Source organism: Protobothrops mucrosquamatus, unplaced genomic scaffold (assembly GCF_001527695.2).
Source record: "Protobothrops mucrosquamatus isolate PMUCROS unplaced genomic scaffold, P.Mucros_1.0 scaffold24, whole genome shotgun sequence".
Classification (NCBI taxonomy): Eukaryota; Metazoa; Chordata; class Lepidosauria; order Squamata; family Viperidae; genus Protobothrops; species Protobothrops mucrosquamatus.
The window spans coordinates 62,381-87,467 of NW_015386409.1; the positions used below are offsets into that span (position 1 = coordinate 62,381).

Consider the following 25,087-nt stretch of genomic DNA (forward strand, 5'->3'; position numbering starts at 1 on the left):
AATGAAATCTGAGTGCAATGTATTTCAGCAAATATTGGGCAGATTCTGCCTACACAACATGGTGGCCACGCCCACTTGGTGGCCACGCCCACTTGGCCACGCCCCTGGCACCCGGCGATGTATAAGTGGTTGGGGGTCACCACAACATGGGGAACTGTATTATGGGGTCACGGCATTAGAAAGGTTGAGAACCACTGGATTAGAGCATACTACTATTGTTACCTCCACAGTTAAATTAAATCAGGTGTAGGAAAATGCTGAACAACTCCACCAGATCCACTGCCGGTAAACCAAAGGGAACTTTCAAATGTGACCTTAAATGTGGATTTATTTGAATAGTATAAGGAATTACATCTGCAAACCTTAGAAAGGAGTTAACATGTTTAAAATATTGATATCCAAAACATAAGAGTAGGTAGACAAATTAGTATAGCAGCTCAGGCAACTGGACCATATCATCTCCTTTTCAAACTTGCACGGAGGCTAGTTTTGCCTTGCCTCCTACCTTTTTTCCAATGACTGGCCAGTAAATTCCCTTCATGATTGCAGTTTTTATTTTTCAAATTACAGACAAATATACACTTCCTCCCAATTCTTGTTTTTATCCAATTAGGAAAAAGAATCCCTTATTACTACTGAAGCAAAAATAGAGGATGTATAGGATCAAAAAACCCAATAACAAAATAACAGCAGCAGCAGCAACGACAACAATAATAACAAAAAAACAACAACTGGCCAATCAAGAATTGATTTAAGTCCAATACTTTCCCCCCATTTTCATGCTTCCTGACAAATCTAGAAATTGAGAAAAATTATTCTAATATTACCTATTGATTTTAGACAATCTTTACAATATTAAGTCAGAGTCCAAAAATCCAATGATACCATTTATTATCTCAACAATCAGACTGTGGAGAGATTATCTCCAAGCAAAAGTTATGTGTCATAGCCCTGAAATCTGTCCCAGATTTCTATCATGGCTCATGGGCCTCTCTGGGATCAGAATAACCTAATCTCATCCAGATTATAGTTCCATCTGCCTTCTTAAACCCTGTGCTGATTCTCTCATTTCTGTTTACACATTCACTCAACTTGGCAGTCAGCAGGACATCAAACCTAGCAAACTGATACCATGTTTCCCCAAAAATAAGACCCCTCAACAAGATGCAAGCACCCACCTTGCTGCTATTGTGGCCACGTTTTCCATCCACGCCATGATCTGCCCACCAAACGTGTTTCCCTGATGGTTGGCATGTGGGGGTAAAATGAGTTCCACGCTTTCCACTCTGGTCTTTTCAGCAGGTACGGTCATGTTGCATTCTCTGTTCTCAAGATCTATTAGGGGAAAAAGATACGTTCCATCAGAGGTGTATCTGTACAGGAGCAACCTTCTCAGGGTTAAACTATCAGGTAGGCACTTGAAGTAATGTCCAGGTTTCTTCCTTCATCCTCCACCTCCATTTTGTGTAAGCTTTACTTGGCGGAGAGGAAGAAAGAAATTTCTGTCGACCTGCTATCATAGATAGCAAGTGGTCAGTAGTATCTAAAGCTGCAGGATCCAATCTGGCTGGAGAGAAATTCCTTGAAGATGGGCTCAGCACGAGCCTGAATGCGCAGAAGACTAAATCTCTGGTCCCAGTGACCGACCCACATTGGATCCTGCAGCATTATCCTGGGACATGTATATTCACCTTCATTAGTGAGTAACTAAAGCATCCAACTTAGAGGTTGTGTACTTTCTACTCACTTAAGGATTCACTGAAGCATACAGTTGGACTAGTGATACTTACACTTTTGCATGTGACTATATCTTTTGCATATCTTCCTATTCTCAGTTTTAAATTACAATCTGGATTCAACTTGTTGTGGAATTCCAAGGCTGCATGTTGCGTCAAGCTGCATATCCCTGAACTAAATGAAGCAAGCAAGAAGCAAGAAACTACCCAAAATATAAAAGAGAGCTATGACTATTGCTTCTTCTAATCTATACCATGCTTTTCAAGCAGCCTCTCTCTGGCATTTCCATAGTTACATCAATTTCTCTTTTGGGCAATGAATGGGCTAGAAATCATGTCTGCTTCTTATTGCTGTTTAGTGCTTTATGATTATACTCGTTCCATTAATTCTACCCCTTGCAACACAACAGGTGGAATTAATGGAACCAACAACCTCTTGTACTGGGGGCTTCCTGAATTAAAGCTACTGGCAATTAAGATCAGCTCTGCAGCTCAGCTGATCCAAGGTATCTAGCAGGGCTGTTGGCATCATTGCTCACTTTCCTGAAATAGCTTGTCAACATCAGTGAATGGATTCCAGGCCAGAGATGAACATCCTGTCCATTATAAGTGTGACCCTTTCTGGATTCAATAACTATAGGCCAGAGGTAGTTTTTTAATAGCACTTTCCACTATGACAACCACATGGATGAGCTGTATGGAATCCTTAACTACCATGTTTACTAGGAGATGCCACCAGAAATACTGTTCTTTGATTGTAAACAAGAAGCAATAAGGTCAAAAGATTATCTCTGCAATGCAATTCAACCATTTTCTTCTTTCTAGCAGCAAACATACAATCATAGTTTCATGTAATTACTACCATAGGAAAACTCGGTGCACACCACGTACATATCATAATTTGAAAAACAGGTGGTAGCATGCATGCATTTTGTAAAAATGCATGTTTTGAAACGAAGTAGCTGCCCTTTCTTATAAACCCAAAGTTTCAAACATCAAATGATGTTTATTTATTTATTTAAGAAAAATCCCCGCCCCCAACTCATTCTCAGTGACTCTAAAATCCCAATACAAAAACAATAACCCACCACCCTTTTGGTGACAGCGATCAAATAAGCCATTTGATAGGCTTCATATCACACTGGGGTTCCCAGGACCCTTGGCTGAACTATACCTTCAGGGCCTTGCACAAGAGTGTCAAAATGAGGGGCAATTTTATCTCTGCAGGGGTGATGCTTCACAGGGAGGGAGCCACTACAGAGAAGGCCCTTCTTAGTCCTGTCAGATGGACCACTTTAGGAGAGAGGACCTGTAGGATTCCCTGCCTTCCTGCTCTGGTGAAGCAGGTAGATTTGATTGGGGAAAGATCGTCCTTCAAATAACCTGGTCCCAAGCCTCATAGTTTTGAAGGTGACAAACAGCACTTTGAATTGGACTCGGAAGCAAATGAGCAGTCAATGCAGCTCCTGCAGGAGAGGTGACACATGTGCAAATTTAAGCTTGCACAAAAACCTGCGGACCACCAAATTTTGAACCAATTAAAGCTTCTGAATACTTTTCAAGAGCATCTAACATCTATGCTGCTTTCAAAGGATGAGTGCCTTTGAGTCATTATTGGCTCCTGAAAATCGCCTGCACTATTTCCTGCAATTTTCTTGGCAAGATTTTTAGAAGTGGCTTGCCATTGCCTGCTTCCTAGAGCTGAGAGAGAGATCGACTGGTCCAAAGTCACCCAGCCCAAGGCAGGAATAGAACTCTCGGTCTCCCAGTTTCTAGCCAATGCCTTGACCACTACACCAAACTGGCTAAATATAATTACCACCAGTACAAACAAGGAAGACTAGTTTAATATACTGAAATGAACTTGCATAAACACTGAATTCCCCATGCATCTATGGGTGTTCCTAATGATCAGTGAATGCCATGCTTTCCAAATGTCCAACAGGGGTAAGCTCATCTTTCTGCATTTTGAATTGTTTGAGTTTTATTTCCTGAACCAGAGCACACCTTGCCAATTCAAATATTGACCAGACTGGCTCCCCACATAGGGATTTATTCATAGCAATGAAGTGTTTTAAAATGATAAGAGATAATGTAAAATGAAGTAAAATGAAACAAAGCCAAGCTAACCCATGCCATGCAACCAAAGCCCTAGAAAGAATGCTAAATATACTCTACCAGCCTGCACAGGGCTCTTAGTAAGCAGCTCTTTTATTGTATCCGTGTGCACCAGTCGCATACGGCGACGTTCAGCAGCAATGCTGTATTCCGTTTTCTCCTCTTCTGTTTTAGGATCCAGGGGCTTCAACTTTATCTAAGAGAAGGAGAATACATAACATTCCTCTTACTCTAGACCAGGGGTGTCAAACTCGCAATGTCACGTGACATATCGCGACGTATCGCGACTTTTTCTCCACTGTCGGCAATGGGGTGGGCGCGGTTTCGGCATGATGCATCCGGCCTGCGGGCCGGCAGTTTGATGCCCCTGCTCTAGACCATTTGCTTGTCTTAAGTATCACAGCCCAAATCTGCCTCACACTCACGTAGGCAAATAACTGCCTTGCAGATTAGTTGAGCTTAGAACTTCAAAGCTTACATACTCCGCCTCTCAAATGTACTTCACACATTCTTTGGTTGTTTCCCTGTATAGGTTCTGTACTTCGATTTCCCCCCCACTAGCAAAAGCTTTAATAAGGAGGTTGGGCTAGAAGACCTCCAAGGTCCCTTCCAACTCTGTTATTCCTGTTTTTCTGTTAAGATTCAGGGAATTTTAGAACTGGGCCGTGATCAGTGATCTGGATTTAAAATGGAAGAGGTGACTTGGAGCATGCATGGATATGTACCTAGCACTGGCCAGCAGTACCTACTTAAATCAATTGTATCATTTTCTGGGATCAGACAGCTCCTACTGTATGAGCCCAGAAAAAGCTACAGCTGACAGGTATTATCTGAGAATTCACAATTGTTCCAAATGGAGATATTCAACCTAGAAATAAGGAGAAATTTCCTGACTGTGAGAACAATTAATCAACAGAACGACTTGCCTTCAGAAATTGTAGGTGCTCCAACAGTGGAGGTTTTTAAGAAGAGACTGGACAGTCTTTTGTCTGGGATGCTATAGGGCAATGATGACAAATCTTTTAGAGACCGAGTGCCCCAAAACTCTGTAATTCTGTATTCTATAAACCACTTTTCTATTTTTGAATTGGGATCAATGCATAATCCTAATAAATATTCTATTCTGTTGAATGGAGTAAAAGATTGGAAATAATTTTCAAGTATCACTTTTGTGAGATGAAGGGGTTTCTTAGCGGGTAAATACCTGGAAAAATTAAATCCTCTTCCTGTACAATTGCTTTTTGTTACAAAAAAGGACATGCCTTATCCTGAGCACAATATTAAAACTTGCTGCTAACATAATATGTAGTTTGGCTTTGGTATGCCCAGATATGTTACTTAATGCAACTTCAAAAAGAATTATTGATTTGGCTGCATATGAAAGTACACATTAATAATGATGGGATGACAGAAACACATCCAAGCAATTTGTGGACAGAAAAATCTGCCCCTGTAGAAGAGATATGGCTTACTTAAATCTTGAGAGGTCTACTTTGTATGGCTCCCCATGGTCTGCCAGTGTGTTTTAAATTCACAAATCAAGTTTATAACAGTGGTGATGCTTGAATTATAAAAAGGTCCTGGTTACAGAAACTATATATATAAGGCACATCGATGTTTGTAAGTTATGCTAGGTAAAGTAAACGGAAGTACCGGTATCTTTTGAGTTGGGCCCACTTTATGATCACTTCATGGCAGGGCTTTTTTTGTCATAGAACGCTCAGAACGGAGTTCCGGCACCTTTTTGGGATGGAACCTTATAGGATAGGCAAGGCGGGTTGTATGACATGTGTGAGTTCCGGCACCTTTTTTTTTCACAAAAAAGCACTGCTTCATGGTATATCCATGTAGTTCCCTTGGTCAAATTAAGAAAGTAAACTGCCACTTCCTTCTGGAATTCTTTTTGCTTCCAAGTGTAACCTTTGTGTGTAGTATTTCTAATGTTCTTCTTCCAACTTTTAACCAGATTTATCATCTCAAGATCAATTAAGATACTTCCATCTTGCTGGGCAAAGATTTGGGTTCGGCTTGATTCCAGATGTTCATATAGTTTTGACTCAAAATTTGTAAGTAGACTGCCATTGCTTTCTTTGGGATTTTTTTTTCAACTTCCTGGTCTAATCTATAACTTTAAGGTTTGCTGATGGCCTCCACTGAAATAATAAACAGATCTAACTCAGCTTAGGTTTTTTTTTCAAAATCTAAGACCTTCTTTATCTTGTAAATATCTTTCTGGAAACAAGGTGCCCAGAATCTTATGCTGTACTCCAGGTATAGTCTCACTAATGCCAAGTAGAAAGGAACAACTTCATATTTCTTTGATACTCTAATGCAGGGGTCTTCAAACTTGGCCCTTTTATGACTTGTGGATTTCAACTCCCAGAATTCCTCAGCCAGCATGTCTGGCTAAGGAATTCTGGGAGTTGAAGTCCACAAGTCATAAAAGGGCCAAGTTTGAAGACCCCTGCTCTAATGCATTTGATTTTCTACTTCACCCAGTACTATGTTAGCCCTTCTAGTAGTGTCTCACAGTGCTTGTTCAATTTTCAGTGACCACACCTAAATCCTTCTCAGATGTAATGTTCCCAAACCATGGATCCCCCTTCTTGCGTGTGAATCCTACATTTTCTCTCCCTAAATATAACACCTTAATGGACAAACTGATCCTCTCAGTCTTCCAACCTGTCCAGATTACACTTCAATCTTATTTTTTTTTGTCTTGGGCATTGGCCAATCCTTCCAATTTTATATCATTCACAAATTTCATAAGTACTGATAAAGGAGAATATTTGCAACTCAGGGTTGAAATGAGCAGTTGTTGGTGCTCTCTGAGCTTGGTTGTTTTCTTGCAGACCTTTCATTAGCCAAAATAGGTAACATTATCAATGCTAAATTGCTGGTGCTAGTACTGATGAAGTTACCTAGTTTGGGTAATGAAACATCTGCAAGAAAACAACCAAGCTCAAAGAGCACCCAGCACCCCCCAAATTTCATAAGTTGCCTATCAGTCCTATCATTCAAATAATTTTTTAAAAAATGTTGAATAATGCTGGCCCCAAGACAGAACCCAGTGGAACTCTACTTGTCATTGCTCTCCAAGCTGTTGTAGGTCAGGGGTCTTCAAACTTGGCCCTTTTATGACTTGTGGACTTCAACTCTCAGAATTCCTCAGCCAGCGTGACTGGCTGAGGAATTCTGGGAGTTGAAGTCCACAAGTCATAAAAGAGCCAAGTTTGAAGACCCCTGATGTAGAGTCATTCATGCTGACTGTTTAGTTTGGTTCCAAGAGGGATTTTGCTTTATTTTTACTTACTACAAAATCAAAAGAAAAAAAGCAATGCAGCAACAGCAATATATGCGCACGCGCGCACACACACACAGTCCTCACTTAGCTCTACACTACACAGGAAAGAATTTCAAGATGTTATTTGTATATAGCTGTACTATTTTCAGTGTAACCTTATACATACTTATTTTCAAACAATTTTCATCATAGCCAGACTTCCTGCTTCATAAAGATGCAAGGAGTTGCAATCTTGGCATAGTTTACAAGTACTGTGCAATCAACTTTCATTTGCTATCACCCCATCAATCAAATCACACTGCCAATATGTTTGTCACTCTGCACCAACCTATACATCCTGAAAATAAATGAGCAACAGCATCCTATTTCAGTATTGCAGAACTCTTTTCAGAAATGTAGAAACTAACAAAGCACCAAGCTCACCTCAGCTGATCTCAAAAAAGTCTGCAGGATTAGTACTGATTAATAAATGGATGGGAGGCCACAGAGAGATATACTCAGCTGGAAAATCAAAAAGTATCTTGGGTCAAGTCAGTGGCAAAGCATTCTGGTATACAGCCAAGAGAACTGTAGGTCTGGGTCCATGGAGTCACTATAATCGAATCATAACTTGATTCGAGGATGTGTTTAATTTTTTTTAACTTGATGAGCTTATAAACCACAGAGGAGTTAAAATATCTTGATGCTCCCTGCATTACCCAGCAGTGAATAAATCAGGGTTTTAAGAAGGCCCTGAAGACCTGGTTCTTCACTCAGGAACAGAGCCAGAAAGTCTGATGATTTTTGCTGTCTGTTTGAGTTGTGCTGTCTGGTGCAATGTTTTGTGTTATCCGATTTTACCACTTTACCATTTTCCTTTGTCAATACTATTAATTATTTTAAACCTTGACAGCGACCCAGAGAAGTGGGCAGTTGTATGAACTGAGTGAATAAATAAAATGAAAACAGATACTGTGAAACACTGCCGAAAAAATAAAAACTAAGGCTATTTCTTGTAAATAAATGTTAAGGATCACAATGTAATCAACTTCCCCGTACTTTCTTCCAAAGAAGAGAGAGAGGGAGAGAAAGAAAGCGGTGAGAGAAGTTAAGTACTTCTTTGGTTCCACACCTACCTTAGCAGTTGGCTTGCTTTGAGCGACAAATGTTGCATATGCCTTGCACACACTCCATTGATTACCATTGCAGAGATCCTCACAGCTGACCTGCACCCCTACCTGAAAACCATGGCCAGGAGAAAAGATGAAAATCCTCTGTGAGAGAGGCTGATTCTTAAAAAGAAAAAGGCCCTGTATCTATTAACAATCAATCAATTAGGAAAGTATTACTGTTCCCTTCCTCAAAGGACTACTTTGTACCACCTGACGGGATTGCACTGCTCACTATCTTTGTTTTGTTCCAATGTTTAATCCAGTTTGGGCAATTCATACTTCTGAATATTTAGAAGACAATAGGCAGTGCAATAATTGTGTTCTATCTACTACCATTTTCTACGCCGATGAATTACCAAAGTTCGTTCCCTGAGGCAGCAAAACAAAACAAAACCTGACATCCCTTAGATCAAGCTGTTCCTTTCGCCTACAAAGGAAGCCAAATTGCAAATAAAAGGAGTGGAAATGCCCCCCTTGAGCCTGCAGAGACACTTGTGTATTATTACAAAAAAGCAATCAAAATTAGAAGGAAAAATTAACATTAGGAGAGGGTTATGCAAGTTCTGTACACGGCGTAGCACAATCCTTGTCATTCAGGGAAGTGTTGTTCTTCTGCTTTACACATTTTCAATGAACATTCTCAAAGTTCTAGTCCGTACAGAGGATAATATCATGACTCAAAGACAATAGGCAGTGCAATAATGGAGGACACTGAGCTTTTACAGAGGACATGAACAAATGTAAGAAGAAACATGCTGGCAGTTCCTGGGTTCCTGATTTTTCCACCCTGATTAGTGCATTAATAGTGTATACCTGCACTGGCAGGGAATTGGGTAAGATGCTTATTGTGGTCATAAGTCGAGGACTACCTATGTAAGCTGAAATCTCCTTCCAGTCTCCTGTGTTGAATGAGAGTAAGAAAAGGCCCTGGAGGTTGAGCCAACATGTTCAGCCTTATATCTGTGTGTGTTTGGGTGTCCTGTTCAACTTGGAAAGCACAAAGAGAAACAACTTCCTGCCAAAGTGTGGACACTGTCCCTAAGAGCCTCAGATCTTCTCCCAATCCACCTGAGCAAACAGGTTGTTTGTATTTGTTATGTTAGCGATTCTTAAATATTCCACAAAATAGTAACCTAGCGATTTTGTTGTTAAATTGCAGGACGTACAGAAGCAAATCCAAAAGCCCAAGTAGATGAGTTAGATACAGTTTTGATTAAATACAATGCTGCTGCGTGAATCTCAACAACTGGCTTTGGAGTGAGAAATGCACAAACTGTATTTCAACTGCATCGAAGTTACACACCAAGCAAAATGGGACAAATCTGACCTGCTTTCTGGCAAAACTCTTTTTCCACTGACAGGATGCTCGATATGGAATATATACACTTGTACCACTCTTTACAACTCTAAAGATACCCATGAACCAGCTGGATACAGTGGAGTCTTAACTTTTTCTAAAAATTTGTCCCAATGTTCTATTTCCTTCCCAAGAAACATTTCCATGATGCTCTAAAATCAAGTTGGCAATAGGATGAATTGATTATATTATTTTAGTTATTCCGCCCCTATTTGCCATTTTATTTGCAACCGTTCTGAGGTGTACAAATCTGAATTTCTTTTTCATTCTCCTGTTTGTTAGCAGTGCTAGTTATTAATGTTGTTAATGCTAGCTTTTGGTTTCATATGGAGTTGGTTTTACAAGTGTTCTTATAGACTAACAAGTGTCTCAATCTTTTTGACTTATATTGGGGAAGAGTAATTAATCAAATCAAATCAAGTCAATGACATGCAAGCAAACAAAGCTCATTCTTTGGACTGCAATGAGTTTCACTCTGAACCAATGTATGGGCCAATCATCTGATAGAAGTGTCCTAGGAACAAGTGGAATTCAGATGTACTTCCATAAGAAAATGTAGACATAGTGTAGCCAATATCTCATTTCTGCAAAAGAGGTAAAAAAAGCCACTGAACACCAGCAGCTTAGTGCCATCACATCGATGAGTACCTTGGGGTTGCAAAAATGAGAGAGCACGGTCAGTTGTCTATCTTTGGCTTGAAGATGCAACCTCTGTATAATCAACTCTAAGTGGACAATTCAGAAGCATGTAGGGAAGAGTTTGGACAGTTATTGGGGCAAAAGATGCAAACTAAAGATGCATAGCTTCCAAAGGTCAAGGCAAACAGTCACCCAAGACAGTGTTGAAGCATACATACCTCCATGCTAGAATTAAATGCTCGGTTCACTTTAGCTTTGATGTTGACAACTTGCCCCACGCTAGGAATGGGAGAAAAAATGAAAAGTAAGATAAAATTCTCCAAAATGCCATTGATAGAAAACATATTGTAGTTCTAATATGTAACTGATCTGAGTGGGAGATACTATTTTACAAACATGTTGGCAAGCTTTGTTTGTTAAAAAAAAAAAAAAAGGCTGTGAATCTGAACACTTCCCAATGGTTGTCTAAAATCCACACACTTAAAGTAATTCTTGCAGACATCTAGACAGCAGGATTAAAATACTGTTCTGGACAGACAGGAGACTTGTGGATAAATATAATTTTATTTATCCTTTCTCCCAAATGGAAGACTTTGGCAGCCAAGAGTTCAAGGGCTTTTGGGTTCATTGGTTAGGATATAGAGATAAGATTTCACATGTCGCTAAATATACACTTAGTCACGTCTGATACTCAGTAAATGAAACAGAACATGCAGTCCCTCGATTGTGTTCCTAGACTCACAGATGTTCAGGTTTCATTCAACTCTCCTAACCAGTATTGGCTTTCCTTCAACTTTCAGTTGCCTAGTGTAGAATCAAATGGTGAAGACATCAGCACCTTCATTAAAAGGATTCTTCAAATGATATTTCATTCCAACACATTTTGTTACATGAGTTAAGGTGAGACCACAAAGATTCACTGGGTGACTTTGGGTCAATCATGCTTGAACCACCCATCACCCTGTACAGTGATGGAATGAAGGGAAATAGGAGGAGGGCATGCTACCTTGAGCTAAATTAAAAGATGGGATATAAATCGAGCCAATAAATAGTAAAAATAAATAAACCCTGAATAAATTCATAACGTTCACTAAACTCACCACAACAATTAATACCGGAGAATAAAGACTGCAAGCTACTTTTTGTTCCCTAATCATTGAAGAACATAAAACCCATCTTAGCATGTCCTCAAGTGAAGGTTAACTACAGGCAATCCTCGACTTACAACCACTCATTCAGTGAGCATCTGAAGTTACAACAGCACTGAAAAAAAATGACTTATGACAGATTTTCACATTTACAACTGTTGCAGCATCCCCCTGGTCGTGTAGTCGAAATTTGGATGCTTGGCAACTGACATGTATTTATGACGGTTGCAACGTCATGGGGTCATGCAATGCCATTTGTAACCTTCCCAGATGGCTTCCAACCAGCAAAGTCAGCAGCACAACTCACTTAACAACTGCTTCACTTAGCAATGGAAATGTTGGGCTCAAAGATGGTTGTAAGTTGAGGACTACCTGTACCGCTTTAAGAAGGATGAAACATAAATGGAGCATATATGGAAGATACAAAATGTTTTAGATAATAAAGCCAAACAGACAGTGAACTACTAATGAAATCAAAAGGACTATTCAAAACACTTAATATATTATTTGATCCATAAGGCAGAATGAAAATTGAATTAATGGGATATAGAGCAATGCACTTTTATCTATGTTAGCCCTCACTCTGTAAGAGCTGTTTCAGGTTTTGCAGAACATCTTCCCCTTTAGTTGTAAATTCTTTAAAAATAGGATACACACTGAACACAATCAACAATGAAGTAAGTATGATTTAAAAAAACTAAACAAAAGTGAAGTGATCTGGATTATAATTCCCCTAGTAAGTGACTTCTTTCTGTGCTAGTTGGGATGTCTAAGAAACTTAGTCCAAAATGGTAGCCGAACAACAGTTCACCTATCCAGATTCTACCCAGAGTAAACCCAACAATTTGTTATTTCTTATGGCTTAATTTGCTGTGCAACTGAGCCATAGTTTGTATAAAGAAGCATGGTTAGCATGGGATGTTAATGCAGTTATAGTTCACTTAAGTAGAACTTACTCCCAGAAAAATGCACACCAAAAAAACCCAGTCATTATCTTTCCTTCTATGCTCCTTCCTATTTCCCAGAAAAATTATAATACATGCTACATACAAGCTGTAGGACATAATAACTGAGCTATGTGTCCATCAACTGACATCAGGGAATGCACTGATATGACAAACAGGTAGAAAATGTAATATTCCATAATTGCGCTTCAGCTGAGCAACGTACTTTGGATGATTTGATCATTAAAAAAACATTCCAAAGAAGCTTGACTCTTCTCTAGAGTTTAGATAAAAATGAACAACCATTGTGGGCCAACTGACTCATCTTTTTCATGTTTTAGTTATACCCTAGAAAAAGGAAACCACTTCCATTTTAGAGCATCAGAAGGAAGAAGGAAGTCAAACACATCCATAAAATGAGCTCTTCATTTGGCGACTGCATGATTTCTAGGAGCTAAAATAATAGGTGAATAAATTTTTCAATACTCGACTTAAGACTGTAATGGAGCCTGTTCATTAGTCATAAGTCCTGATGGTCATAAAATTGGTTATTCACATGATCGACCCAATTTTATGACCTTTTTTGTGATGGTTCGCTAGGAGTTGGTTTTGCCAAAAACTGGAAATAAATGTTGGTTTTCAGAAAACCATCATAAAATGTGGTTACATGATTGTAAGATGCTGCAAACAGCAATAAATGTGGGCTAGTTCTGAGAGCCCAACATGTGGTCACATGAGGCACCTGACCAATGGAATTGGATTATAAGTACTACCAGGAGGTCAATTCTAACCTCAAATGGTCACTAATTGACCATGAGTTTCACAGTCACCTATGTGCCCACAATTAGTCAGTTTCTTTTGGAGTCTAGACTCAAGGAACATCGACAAGATGCAGAAAATGAGTAGGGACATTTAGCTATGCCAGAGCAATAGTGGGTTAGGAGACCAGCAGCCTATTCTACTGTATAAATGTGTACTGCAAAGGTTCATACCAAACTTCATTCTTTCCATATGAGTACCAAGGAGAATCTATAAGCATCTGTCTGACATAAAAGTGGGAGAAGAGAAAACCGAAAGTGTGAAAAAGAAGTCACATATCACAATAAAAAGATGCTCTCCATAAAACAGTTTCAGTAGGATCCAAGGTATGTTAAAATTTCATCAAGGAATAACAGAATTCCATCCATAGTTCTGATAACATTATTGGGGCTATGATCTGAAGGTTCCACACATCAGGTAAGTTTACTGAGTGACACCCTATCATCCATTGTCTAGTGTCTCTTCCTTTAAAATTCTGCCTAATGATTACTTTGTCAGTGTTTTACTTTCTTTAGGTGCCATACCTTGTTTCATTTTAGTGCCAGATCATGAATCAATAAGAATGTATTGATGGGAACTACAAATTTTAAACTTGGAATAGTTTTTCCCCCCAATTTACACTATTCAAAAAGATATTTTCAAATATTTGATGCTTTTAATATTCATTTTCTGCTACGCAAACAGGGATTCATGTGCATTATGCTCTATGGCTATCTATTTTGGGATGTTACTCAAGAGAGCTGTGGTAACAAATAAAGGAAAGGAAAAGGAAGTATCAATTAAAAGAAATAATCCATTCCTACAAGAGTATTATGTTAGGCTGCTCTTAAAGCTGTATTAGATTATTTTTGTAGGGGAAAAAAAGATGAGGAAGGTATTAAAAATATGCAGAGAAAATGGTAGGAATGCCCATTTCAATTTTGCTTATGTTCAACCATATATCTATTCAAATATCTACATCTTTTAATTGTTCACTGGTAAAGAACTGACTTTACAGGTAGTCCTTGACTTACAACAGTTCATTTAATAACTGTTCAAAGTTACAACGGTACTGAAAAATGTGACTTATGACCGTTTTTCCCAGTTACAACTACATACAGAATGTTGCTGGTACAAGCTCTGGGTTTTTCAAAAACACCAGTAAATAATTCCATGCTAGATAAGCAAACAGTCTGACCCAAGAAGAAATAGCTTCCTATGTCTCCTTTATGCTGGAATAAATACAATTGCTTAATTGAAGGAAAAATGGACTCTTGTTAAAATGCATAATTACTCTCAGTATCACCAAAACACACCGGAACTCCATATATGGGTGTTGTTTCCTTCTCAATGAGAAAAATATTAAAGCTGTATCCTGTGTTCCAAAATCATCCTTTTCTACATATATGGTCCACGACAGCAAAGACAGCATGTTTTCAATGGCTGAAAACATTTTTCTGGAGAAATAACTTAAAACCTTTCCAAAATGGATCCCTGCAGTTCAAACAACCCTGTGGTTCTCCTGTTCTTGGGAGAAGCCTACACGAATGCCTTTCAACATTAAGAAAAGCCAAAGACCATCATTGTTTGCACAGTATTCTAAATGAAGAACATAAAATGCCACCACAGTTGAAATCCTGTCCCACCCTCCTGCTTAACTAATAGGTCACATGCACATTTTTTTCTTAAAGTTATTCATTGGCTCCATGACTGAGAACTGGCAAAGTTATTCAGACTGTAAAAAGCTAATTAATGTGATACAATTTCTTCTAGTTTTGCAAAGCACCAGGAAACATCTATTCAAAAGCCAGTTGAACAGCAAAAGGCAAGGAAGTGAGGCAGTTACCTAATTGTGTGCTCAAAATAGATATCATCCACTGAAGCTGTGACGCAGGGGCAGCCTGCATGCCTCTCAGCTGAAAAGATAAACAAACCACATTAGTTATGTACATCATTGCACCAAAAAGAGCCCTTTTTTTCTTCACTGTAATTAGGTTTAGAATGGGAGGAAAAATCCTAGCTGCTGGAGCACAATCTACCCCATGGTATACATTGTAAGAACTATGGGGTCCAATACACAAGGCTTCTCCAGAAAAGAGGATTTATGGGACCGGGAAAAATTCCAGGCACGTGAATACTCTGTTGCCCAGAAAGCTTACTGATGAAAGGCCACTGAATCTGAAAAGAGGGTTCAGCTTTTTTGCAATGCCAACTCCAGAAAATGCATTGCTAGCTTTCCAACACTTCTTTTATTAAAAGGTTGCCCACCTCTTCTAAAACACTGATTATTTCTACAGTTTTATGGGCAGTTCTAACTTGCAAGCCCTAATTTCATTTCACAGGCAGTTGTCTAAGAACTGTACAGGAAACTGTATAAGAACAGCCTCTATCAACAGATGTGTTAGATCCCATTTAATGAGAGAACAGTCAAAAGCTATATAACTATTTTAACTGCCATGTTAAGGGACAATTTTAATTAACAATGCTTGGTGGGAGTAAAGAGGAGCTTCCTCATATACAGCATACCCTGCTCTTCAGAAGATTGTTAAATATGGCAGAACAGTAGGAACCTAGTCTCACTACTTCTTTCTGACATAATTATTCACCTGACAAGATTCAGGAGCCAGGCTAAAGATGCAGACTTGCTTTTATTCTCTGTTGCAATCCAAATGCCAGTTGACAGTTTCAGAATTCTTGTTGTTAAAGATTTTAGTGGCAAGTAAATGGCTGAGATTTGTATCTTTGGTTCAAGTCCATAGCCAGCTAATCGTATCAACTGGATCAATCAATTCTAACCCTTTGGAGACAGGAGGTGTGCCCAGGCTCTGATTAGAGATGGAAATTGGCAAAAGTATTTGGGTTATAGAAAACTGCAATTAATGGGAAAATGTAACAGAAAGCCTATTCCGACCAGATTTAATTTGAAAAAGGAAGTAATTAATAGCAACAACGATGAAAATGTTGGTTTAGATGAAATTGAAAGCAGAGAACGTTCTCTCAGGAAGCTTGGAGGCTTATTGTCTCAGTTATATACACTATATGTGTGTGTTTAATCACTGCTTAGAGAGTGCCCCAAAATCAACATGGTTAAATAGTAATATGAAAGAAACTTAAGAGTCCAAAGCTGCTCAAATGTTTTCTTCCCAGAGGTTTCTCTGGATCCTCATCCTATACAACTTTCTTCTACTACATCATAGAAGACTGCTAATAACTGACTTCTGGTTTGCCATCGGGGCTGCTGCGGCCGCTGGAAGGCAAGCTCTGTCTTCTGCGTTTGGTTTCTCTCTGCTGGGGGACCCTGGAAAGGGTCGAGAGTCACCCTGTAGGGGCGACAAGCAAGGAGGGGATCCCCACTTGATCACAGGAGGGCGGTAGCCCTTCCGCTCGATCTGGGGCATCCCTCCAAACTGGCTGACAAAAGACCGGCCATAGAAATATGGCTCATCATTAGGCTGCAGACAGCCGAAGTCAAACTTACCACCAGGCACTTCTAAAGCAGCGCGGATGAGACTGAGTGAGATCTGAACCTCTCTTCAATCCCAAGTATTTTCTTTTCCTGTAAAAGCTGCCCAAAGCATCTTCTCCCCTGTGAGAGGGAAGGGAACTTCTATCCCACCCTCTAAGAATAGTGGCGACTGACTATCCAGGGGAGTTAAAACACTGAAAGAATAACCTTAATCTAACTGGATTTAAATGCTTCTAAAATTTGGGAACCAAAAGATTTCTTATCTTTACAGAAGACTTTGGTTTTTATTTACAAAAAAGAAATAAAATTGTAAAAAAAGGATTATAAAAATTTTGGACTTAAAAAACCTTAAATGGCATCAGTAACATCTTGTGGCCAAGTTTGATATTACAACTTGTTATTGTCTAAAGGAGACTTGGCTTGAAGCCCAGACTATAGATAAGACTTTTTCAACCTTGACAAATACCAGCTGTGAGAAGCTCAGCTGTGTCCTATACCCAGTTATAAAATTATTTTCATTCTCTGACTTTAAAGCCCTCAACTTAACACACCATCAAGAGAATATGGATGAAGACCAGGAACAGATTCTTTTTATGTTGAAAGCAATACACGAAGCCATTCTTTCAGTTTGTGATGAAATACAATACTACAGAAAAGAACAAGATGTCAGTCTAGATATACGAACCCAAATTTTGACCATAATTAAAGAATCAACTACGCAGAAGATAACAGAAGAAGTGGAACAATTAAATACTATGATAGAGGATTCAACTGACCAACAAATAGTCAATGGAAAATCCAGAAAAGGGACTGACAACACTGAAAATGGAAAAGAATTTCTATATAAATTAGAAGAAATTTGAGGAGCAAGAAAAAGAATAGACCGAAGGGAAGAAAACATATCAGGACAACTATGGGGATTTGGAATAATAGAGAAACGATTCGTTAGCCCTTCCAAAAAAAGGGCGACTGGATGGTCTCTCTTATTTCAAATAATATATATAACAACAGAGGGAGATCTATTTGATGACTTAAAAGCACTGACATGAAGGCGAGCTGGCAAAAAATTGGGGTTTTGATTTATTAGAGAGGATTTTATATTACTAATTAAAATAGAATATATTCAAATAGACAGCTTTTTCAACTCCCTAAATATTTGAACAATTTATATTTTAGTAAATACACAGTAGTCTTTCAAAAGCCAGATTAAATATGTTGCCATCAAATACTGTACGATAGATTTTAAAAAAATCCAATTTCTCAATGATTTTGTCCCTGTAATGGTATTGATCCTGAAACAATAAAATACAATATTGTATTGTATTGTGAATTTTACTAGAAACTATATCTGAACTATTGTTCTGGATAGAACATCCAAGTAATCATATCAAAAATTGAAATAGATGTACTATTATATGATAATTTCATACAATAATTTCTTTAAAATAGTGTGAAATTGATTAATTACCTATATTTTATTTATCTCCTTTTAAAAGGAACCTCTTTGCAAGTTTTCAAATCCAGACAGCAATGAAGAAATTAGTTATTCTTGACTTCTACCTCAAACACTCTAATAAAAAGTTTTTAAAAAAAATAATGTTAGCATTTTTAAATATATAAACAAAAAGCCCTCGCTGAGGAACAAATTAGTATGGCTTCCTGCCCCGGGAATTTCTAAAAGTGATATCAAATTGCCTAGCATGAAAATTATGAGAAATGAAGTATTTGCAGAAGGCTTTTTAACTGAAAAACCTTTGCAACCACTTTTATTCATTTCATTCATAAGTGAACAGAACTGAGACAGCTAAATAAATAGAAGGTATTTGAAATGGAGCTGTCTAAGCTGTTTGAACAGGCAAAAAAATGGCAATTATGATTTCCTACATATAGGGGTAACACACTGTACCTTGAAGAGTGATATAATAATTAAACAAAAAACTGAGATCTTGTCATGGTCACTCACTGAATGAACACCTTGGAGCAGATAGCAAAAGAAATAAAACAAGGGCTGACAGAGACCCAGGTTAAGTCTATCCTCAGATATGAACACTTGTTGGGTGACATTTAAGTAGCCATTCTTTCTCCTCTCAGCAAATCTCTCAGGGCTGATGTTGAGGGAAACAACTAGATAGACAATATGTTATATGAAGAATATATTTGACATTCAAACTTGATATACCTTAATACTTTTCATTAACCAGTGGTGCATAGCATTTAAAAGATGTTCCACTAAAGTGTCAGTAGATTTTTTTTCCGTTGAGCCGGATAAATGATTAAAATAGTAAAATGACAGAGGTATTTATAATGATGATGCAGATAAAATGAATACATTTCTATTCAGGAAATCAAATGTCAATAAGTTCAGGGCAAAGAAATATATTGATATCTAATTAATTTATGGAAGTCACTGCTATAGTGTCTGGTGATGAGCACTAGTTTACGGCACTTTTTAAAAAAGTAATAAACAGCTTCAAGAAAGAAAAATCTACTACTCATCATTACCATGAACAGCTAAAGGAAACCTCTCTAGTTAAAAAACAATTTGCCTAGATATCAGGAAAGCTAGGTGTTGTAGCCTTCATATCCCTAGTTGGTAAATCCTATTATTTTCTTACAGATTAATCTGAAAGGGATCTTATGGTTAGACAAACTTTCTATGCAGCTTAAGTTGTGACATGATAATATTCAAGCATTCACAACCAAAGGATTATTTAAAAAGTTGAGCTGGACTAGCAGAACTTGAATTCATTGTTGTCAATCTTTGAATTAATCACCTTACAAATTAAGAATCAGGAAAGTTTTATGAAGCTAAAAGAGTCAACAAGAGTTGAAGTCCTTTGCAGGAAATCTGTGATCAAGAGTTCATCCAGTTATAGCTTTCCATAATTTCTGGGTATGTTGGTTAGTGGGTGTAGCTTAAAAGCAAAGGGTCTACAAAAGCAAGTACTTGCATGCTACAATCAGTGACCACCTTTCTTCAATTGTTTCTGTGCGGCCCACTAGATCTGGCAGGGTAACATACTCTGGTTTCTGTCTATTAAGCAGTGTCACTTGGCAGGACCCAGGAAGTGGGCCTTCTCTGTTGAAGCGCCCACCCTTTTAAACAACATGCACCCTGAGCTTTGTTTAACCCCAGCTCTGCTACCATTTCGTAAGTTCTTGAAGACTGGATGTTCCTCCAGATATGGAGCCTGTAGTTTGGGTGAGCCTGTCGTTGTGGTTTTCTTTGGTATGAGGTGGTGAGGTGGCTGAGCTGATTGGTTTGAGGCGTCACTATGTTATTATTATGTTTTTAGTCATCATTTTTGTTTTGTTGGTTTTTACTTCTGTTCCCCATCCAGAGTTAAGATGGCAAAATGGGTGGCTATATAAAATTAAGAAAATAAATGTTCCCTCCAAGTATTTTGGACCAGAAGCCCTTTCAGACTCTTCCAGTAAAATCCAAGGATTATAGATAATGTTCCAATAATATTTGGAGGAAACCAGATTCCTATTTCTCCACCCACTAGGCTGTTTTCTGCTTCTAACCTGGTCATGGTCAGCAAGAAATTAATGGGAGGTCAAAGAACAGAGGTAGATGGGCCGTATTCTCTACCCACTCCTTCCAAATCTTGTTATAGTTCCTATATTCATCCATCACCGCACTTGGTCTAACTAGACCTTTGAATGTTAAACTCTAAGCTTGCTTTCAGAATAACAGAATAACAAAGTTGGAAGGGACCTTAGAGGTCTTCCAGTCCAACCCCCTGCTCATGCAGGAGACTCTATACCATTTCAGACAAATGGTTGTCCAATCTCTTAAAAACTTCCAGGATTGGAGCATTCACAACTTGTTCCACTGATTAAGTATTCTAACTGTCAGGAAATTTCTCCTTACTTCTAGGTTAGTTCTCTCCTTGATTAGTTTCCATTCATTGCTTCTTGTCCTGCCCTATGGTGCTTTGGAGAATAGGTTGACACCCTCTTCTCTGTGACAGCCCCTCAAATATAGGTAATCCTCGACTTACAACAGCTAGTTTAGTGACTGTTGAAAGTTACAAGGGCACTGAAAAAATGGACTTATGACCCATTTTTCATTTACGACCACTGCAGCATCCTGATGGTCATGTGATCAAAACTCAGATGCTTGGCAACTGACTCATATTTATGACAGTTGCAGTGTCCCCAGGGTCATGAGGCCACCTTTTGTAACCTTCTGACAAGCGAAATCAATGGGGAAGCCAGATGCACTTAACAACCGCGTTACTAACTTAATTGCAGTGATTCACTTAACAACCTTGACAATCTTAAGGCATGTGGACTTCAAGTCCCAGAATTCCACAGCCAGCATTGCTGGCTGTGGAATTCTGGGAGTTGAAGTCCACATGCCTTAAAATTGTCAAGGTTGAGAAACACTGAAGTCTTAACAAGTGTGGCAAGATTATTTATTATTGTGGTTTTTAGTATCGCCTGTTCACCGCCCTGAGTCCCGTAAGGGAGATAGGGCGGTATATAAATTAATTAAATAAATAAATAAATAAATAAATAAATAAATAAATAAATAAATAAATAAATGTCGTAAAACGGGGCAAAATTCACTTTCACAAATGTCTCGTTTAGCAACATCAATGTTGGGCCTCAATTGTTAAGTCGAGAACTACCCGGTAGTAGGAAGACTGCTATCATTATCACCCCTAGTGCTTCTCAAACGTGAACTCTTCCAATGCCCGAGTTATGATTGCTCAAATCCGGACGATCGGGCACGCCGTCCCCTTGCAAAGCACGCCTGGAAATACCCACTCTTGCCGGGCGATGGAGCCCGGCAGCACGAATCCCAGCAGCCTGATCGACCACGGCTGCCGCTTCGAAGAGGCTCTAATAATTCCCTAATTCGCCCGGTCCACCTTAAGAGCGACGCGCGGCCGCGCTAGCCCACCCGCAGGTTCACACACACACACACACACACACCCCGTTTGATTCAACCCAGGGCGGGTTGCCAAGAAACGCGTCCCCGCCCCTCCGTCTGCCAGAGGCCGGGAGAGCAACCGCGGCTTACCCGAAAGGCAGGCGGCCGTGTCGATCCACTTCAGCAGCTGCCCGATGCTGAGCTCCTGGCGGTAGTTGGTGTGGCAGGGCTGCACCATCTGACTCATTTGCACCTCGGTGGCGTTCCGGTAGCCCTCCATGGCGCGCTGCGGAGGGTCCTCCTGGGGAAGCGCCGGGTTTGTTTGAAGGAAGGCGGCGCGAGTGGGAAGGCAGAGCCCGGTGTCGGGAGAAAGAGAACAAAGCGAGTCACTCCTGATGGAAAAAAATCAACCGCAAAACCAGAGCCCTCGCAGCCGCTGGAACCCCCGCTCGCTGCTCATTGGCGATTCCCGGCGATCTCCGGATCCAAGCCGGTCCGCGAATAAAAGCCCAATGCGCCCGCACCCGCCTTCGCAAAGACGGCTGCTCTCGCCTCGGCTGGATCCGAGTCGAACGAAAGTTCCGACTTCGGGACTTGCCTTCTCCCGGTCCGGCTGGGGCAATAATTCGGCCAAGCCAGGAGAAGGGCCGACGATTCTGGAAGTTACATTCCCAATCCAAGAAATCGTGCCCCTCCCCCCGCTTTACTTTTCCACGGGAAACCCTCTCTCCTTTTTTTTTTTGGGGGGGGAGTTAATTAAAGACGGCAGGTAAAATTACCTGAAGGAAAAGTCTGCAGCCCTTTGCATCAATGGCAACAACCACACGCCCCGCACGGGATCCCCTTCCGGGAGAGTGAATTTGCCAAGCAACAGGGCAACCTGAGCTTTCGCGGAAGTTGGGCTGGGTGCGGGCAAAGAATAGAGCAGAGCGGGAAATAGTGAGCAACCCAGGCTTTGCCATCCAACGTTTTCCTCCCGCCTCAAGAATTCTTCTATGCCAGTGTTTCTCAACCTTGACAATTTTAAGGCATGTGGACTTCAACTCCCAGAATTCCTGAGCCAGCATAGCTGCCTACCCCTGCCCTGGTGCAATACAGGTCAAACGATTGAACCCGGATTAATCCCGATTGAACCCGGATTAATCCCAAGAGTTTTAGGAAGGCTACTCCTTATGCCTCTCCCACTAGGAAACCCATTATTTTGATTATACAGTACTTGGAACTATGTCCATTTTTTCTAAGGTGGACTCTGGTGCTCTCCGAACTTGGTTTTTTTTACAGACGTTTTGTTAGCCAATTAGATCATCAGTGCGTGTTGATGATGTTACCTAGTTAGGTAATGAAATGTCTGCAACAAAACCACGAAGCTCAAAGAGCACAAAGGACTCCGCACTTCAACCCTGAGCTACAAATGTTCTCTTCTACAGGTAGTCCTCGATTTACAACAGTTCAGTTAGTGACTGTTCAAAGTTACAATGGCCCTGAAAAAAGTGACTTATGGCCATTTTTCACACTTACGACCCCTGCAGCATCCCCATGGTCACGTTATCAAAATTTGTACGCTTGGCAACTAGTTCATATTTATGACAGTGGCAGGGTCCCAGGGTCATGTGATCACCTTTTGTGACCTGATAAAGCAAAATCAATGGGGAAGCCAGCTTCATTTAACAACCGTGTTACTAACTTAACCGCAGTGATTCACTTAACAACTGTGGCAAGAAAAGTCATAAAACGGGGCAAAATTCACCTAAATATCTCCCTTAGCAACATAAATTTTGGGCTCAATTGTGGTGGTATTGGTTTCTTTTCAAGTGCCTGCATTTTTACGCTGGACACTGACAACGTTTTGTTAGTCCTTAGATCCATCTAAGCAATACTGCATCATTAAAAATGATCATACTCTCTTCCCCAAGAAATATATGTTGATGGTGTTTGACTGTGATTCATACCATATCTAATGTTTCTTCATGGTCATAAGACCAATGTGGAAAACATGATGGATGAGAATGGGAAATTCTTCCTCCTCACTTTTTATTGGTTAATGATGTTTGATACAGACCATACAGTTTCAGGAGTATGAACAGTTCTCTCCCAGAAGACAGGTTTAGCAATAGCACAACAATATTAAGAGCTTTTCTCACACTCCAGGGCACAACACATTTTCTATTTTGTGTCACAGAAGTGTGCAACCTGTGGCCAAGAAGCCTTGAGAGTAAATTTCCAGAGTTGTTAACTGGTTGTAATGTAACAGGAATGGGCCAAATTAAGTACCTGACAGTCCCTCAGCACATTTATCTTTGTAGTAGTAGCAAGAGCGTACAAAACATAGGGTTATAAAGATATTCCCTGACCTTACATTCTCCAATACATTGCAAGGAATACACATAATAAAGTAACAATAATGTCTTAAATGTATTTAATTTGGGGATATACAATTTTCTGATTTTACTATTCCATTCCATATTTTCAGGGTTTTTATAGGTCCCCAAAGTTTCATAAGCGCTGGGCCCTCCATATGTTGTGCCTGATGGATAACACAGGCATGAGTAAAAGAGGGAAATGGCAAGACTATGGAAACCAATTTTAAAAATGTGCAAAATATGCCTTCAAAACCTCTTTACAAAATGTGCCTCCATGTCCTAAAAGTGAAGTGAAGGAGCTGCAGTGCTTTGCTGTAAAACAGGGGTCCCCAACCCCTGGTCCGTGGACTGGTACAGGGCTGCAGCATGCCAGCAACCGGTCTACACAAACAAGCAAAGCCCCATCCACAGGATGCAGGCAGCACACAAAACCACGCACTCTCCGGTCCATGGAAAAACCTCTCTCCATGGATCTGGTCCCTGGTGCCCAACAGGTTGAGGACCTCTGCTCTAAAATACCTGCACAGTCTGGGGGTCTTAATAACCTGGAGAGGTTTCAGTTCTTGCAACAGCCAAATAAGGCCTAACAACAGTAACACAATGTGACTTGATAAAGAAAACTATGTTGCCTCCCTGGTGTAAATTGCACAGTTGGAATTAAACATAGCTTTCATTGGGGATAATTCTACATTTACGATTACTTAAATTTATACCTAAATTAAATACTGATAGTCCTCAACATACAACAGTAGAATAGTCTGTCCTTCACCAGTGGTTGTTATGGGCGCAATTTTGCCCAAAACTGGAAGGGTTGGTTTTCATCCAAGCCATTGTAAACTAACCCTAACCCTTGGTTGGAGAATGCAACACCTCCTTTTTTATAAAGGGCTCACAATCACACGGTCAAATTAGCTGTGCACATAGTTTGGCACTTCCACAAAAAAACTGAAATTACAGGTCGAGCTATTCTAGCTTCTAATATCTATAGATAGTTCTCGACTTACAAGAGTTCATTTAGTGACCATTCAACATTACAATGGCACTGAAAAAAAGTGACTTATAACAGTTTTTCACACTTATGATTCATTTAACAGTTGTGGCAACAAAGGTCATAAAATTGGGCAAAATTCACTTAATCATCTTGCTTAGCAGCAGAAATTTTGGGCTCAACTGTGGTCGTA

The 25,087-nt window shown here is 39.7% G+C and overlaps 1 protein-coding gene across 1 annotated transcript in view; it reads right to left on the reverse strand.

Annotated features, from left to right (window-relative positions):
* The window catches only part of ACOT11 (acyl-CoA thioesterase 11), a 41,318-nt gene extending 18,976 nt beyond the window's left edge, over window positions 1-22,342 (reverse strand). Inside the window, exons 1-7 of the mRNA XM_015810869.1 lie at window positions 22,326-22,342; window positions 21,697-21,847; window positions 15,042-15,111; window positions 10,524-10,584; window positions 8,274-8,375; window positions 3,915-4,050; window positions 1,179-1,335 (exon numbers count right to left, since the gene is read on the reverse strand). Of these exons, the coding sequence (XP_015666355.1) occupies window positions 1,179-1,335; window positions 3,915-4,050; window positions 8,274-8,375; window positions 10,524-10,584; window positions 15,042-15,111; window positions 21,697-21,826 (656 nt within the window). The 5' untranslated portion in view covers window positions 21,827-21,847; window positions 22,326-22,342. The remainder of the gene's footprint in view (window positions 1-1,178; window positions 1,336-3,914; window positions 4,051-8,273; window positions 8,376-10,523; window positions 10,585-15,041; window positions 15,112-21,696; window positions 21,848-22,325) is intronic.
* Window positions 22,343-25,087: the final 2,745 nt, after the last annotated feature.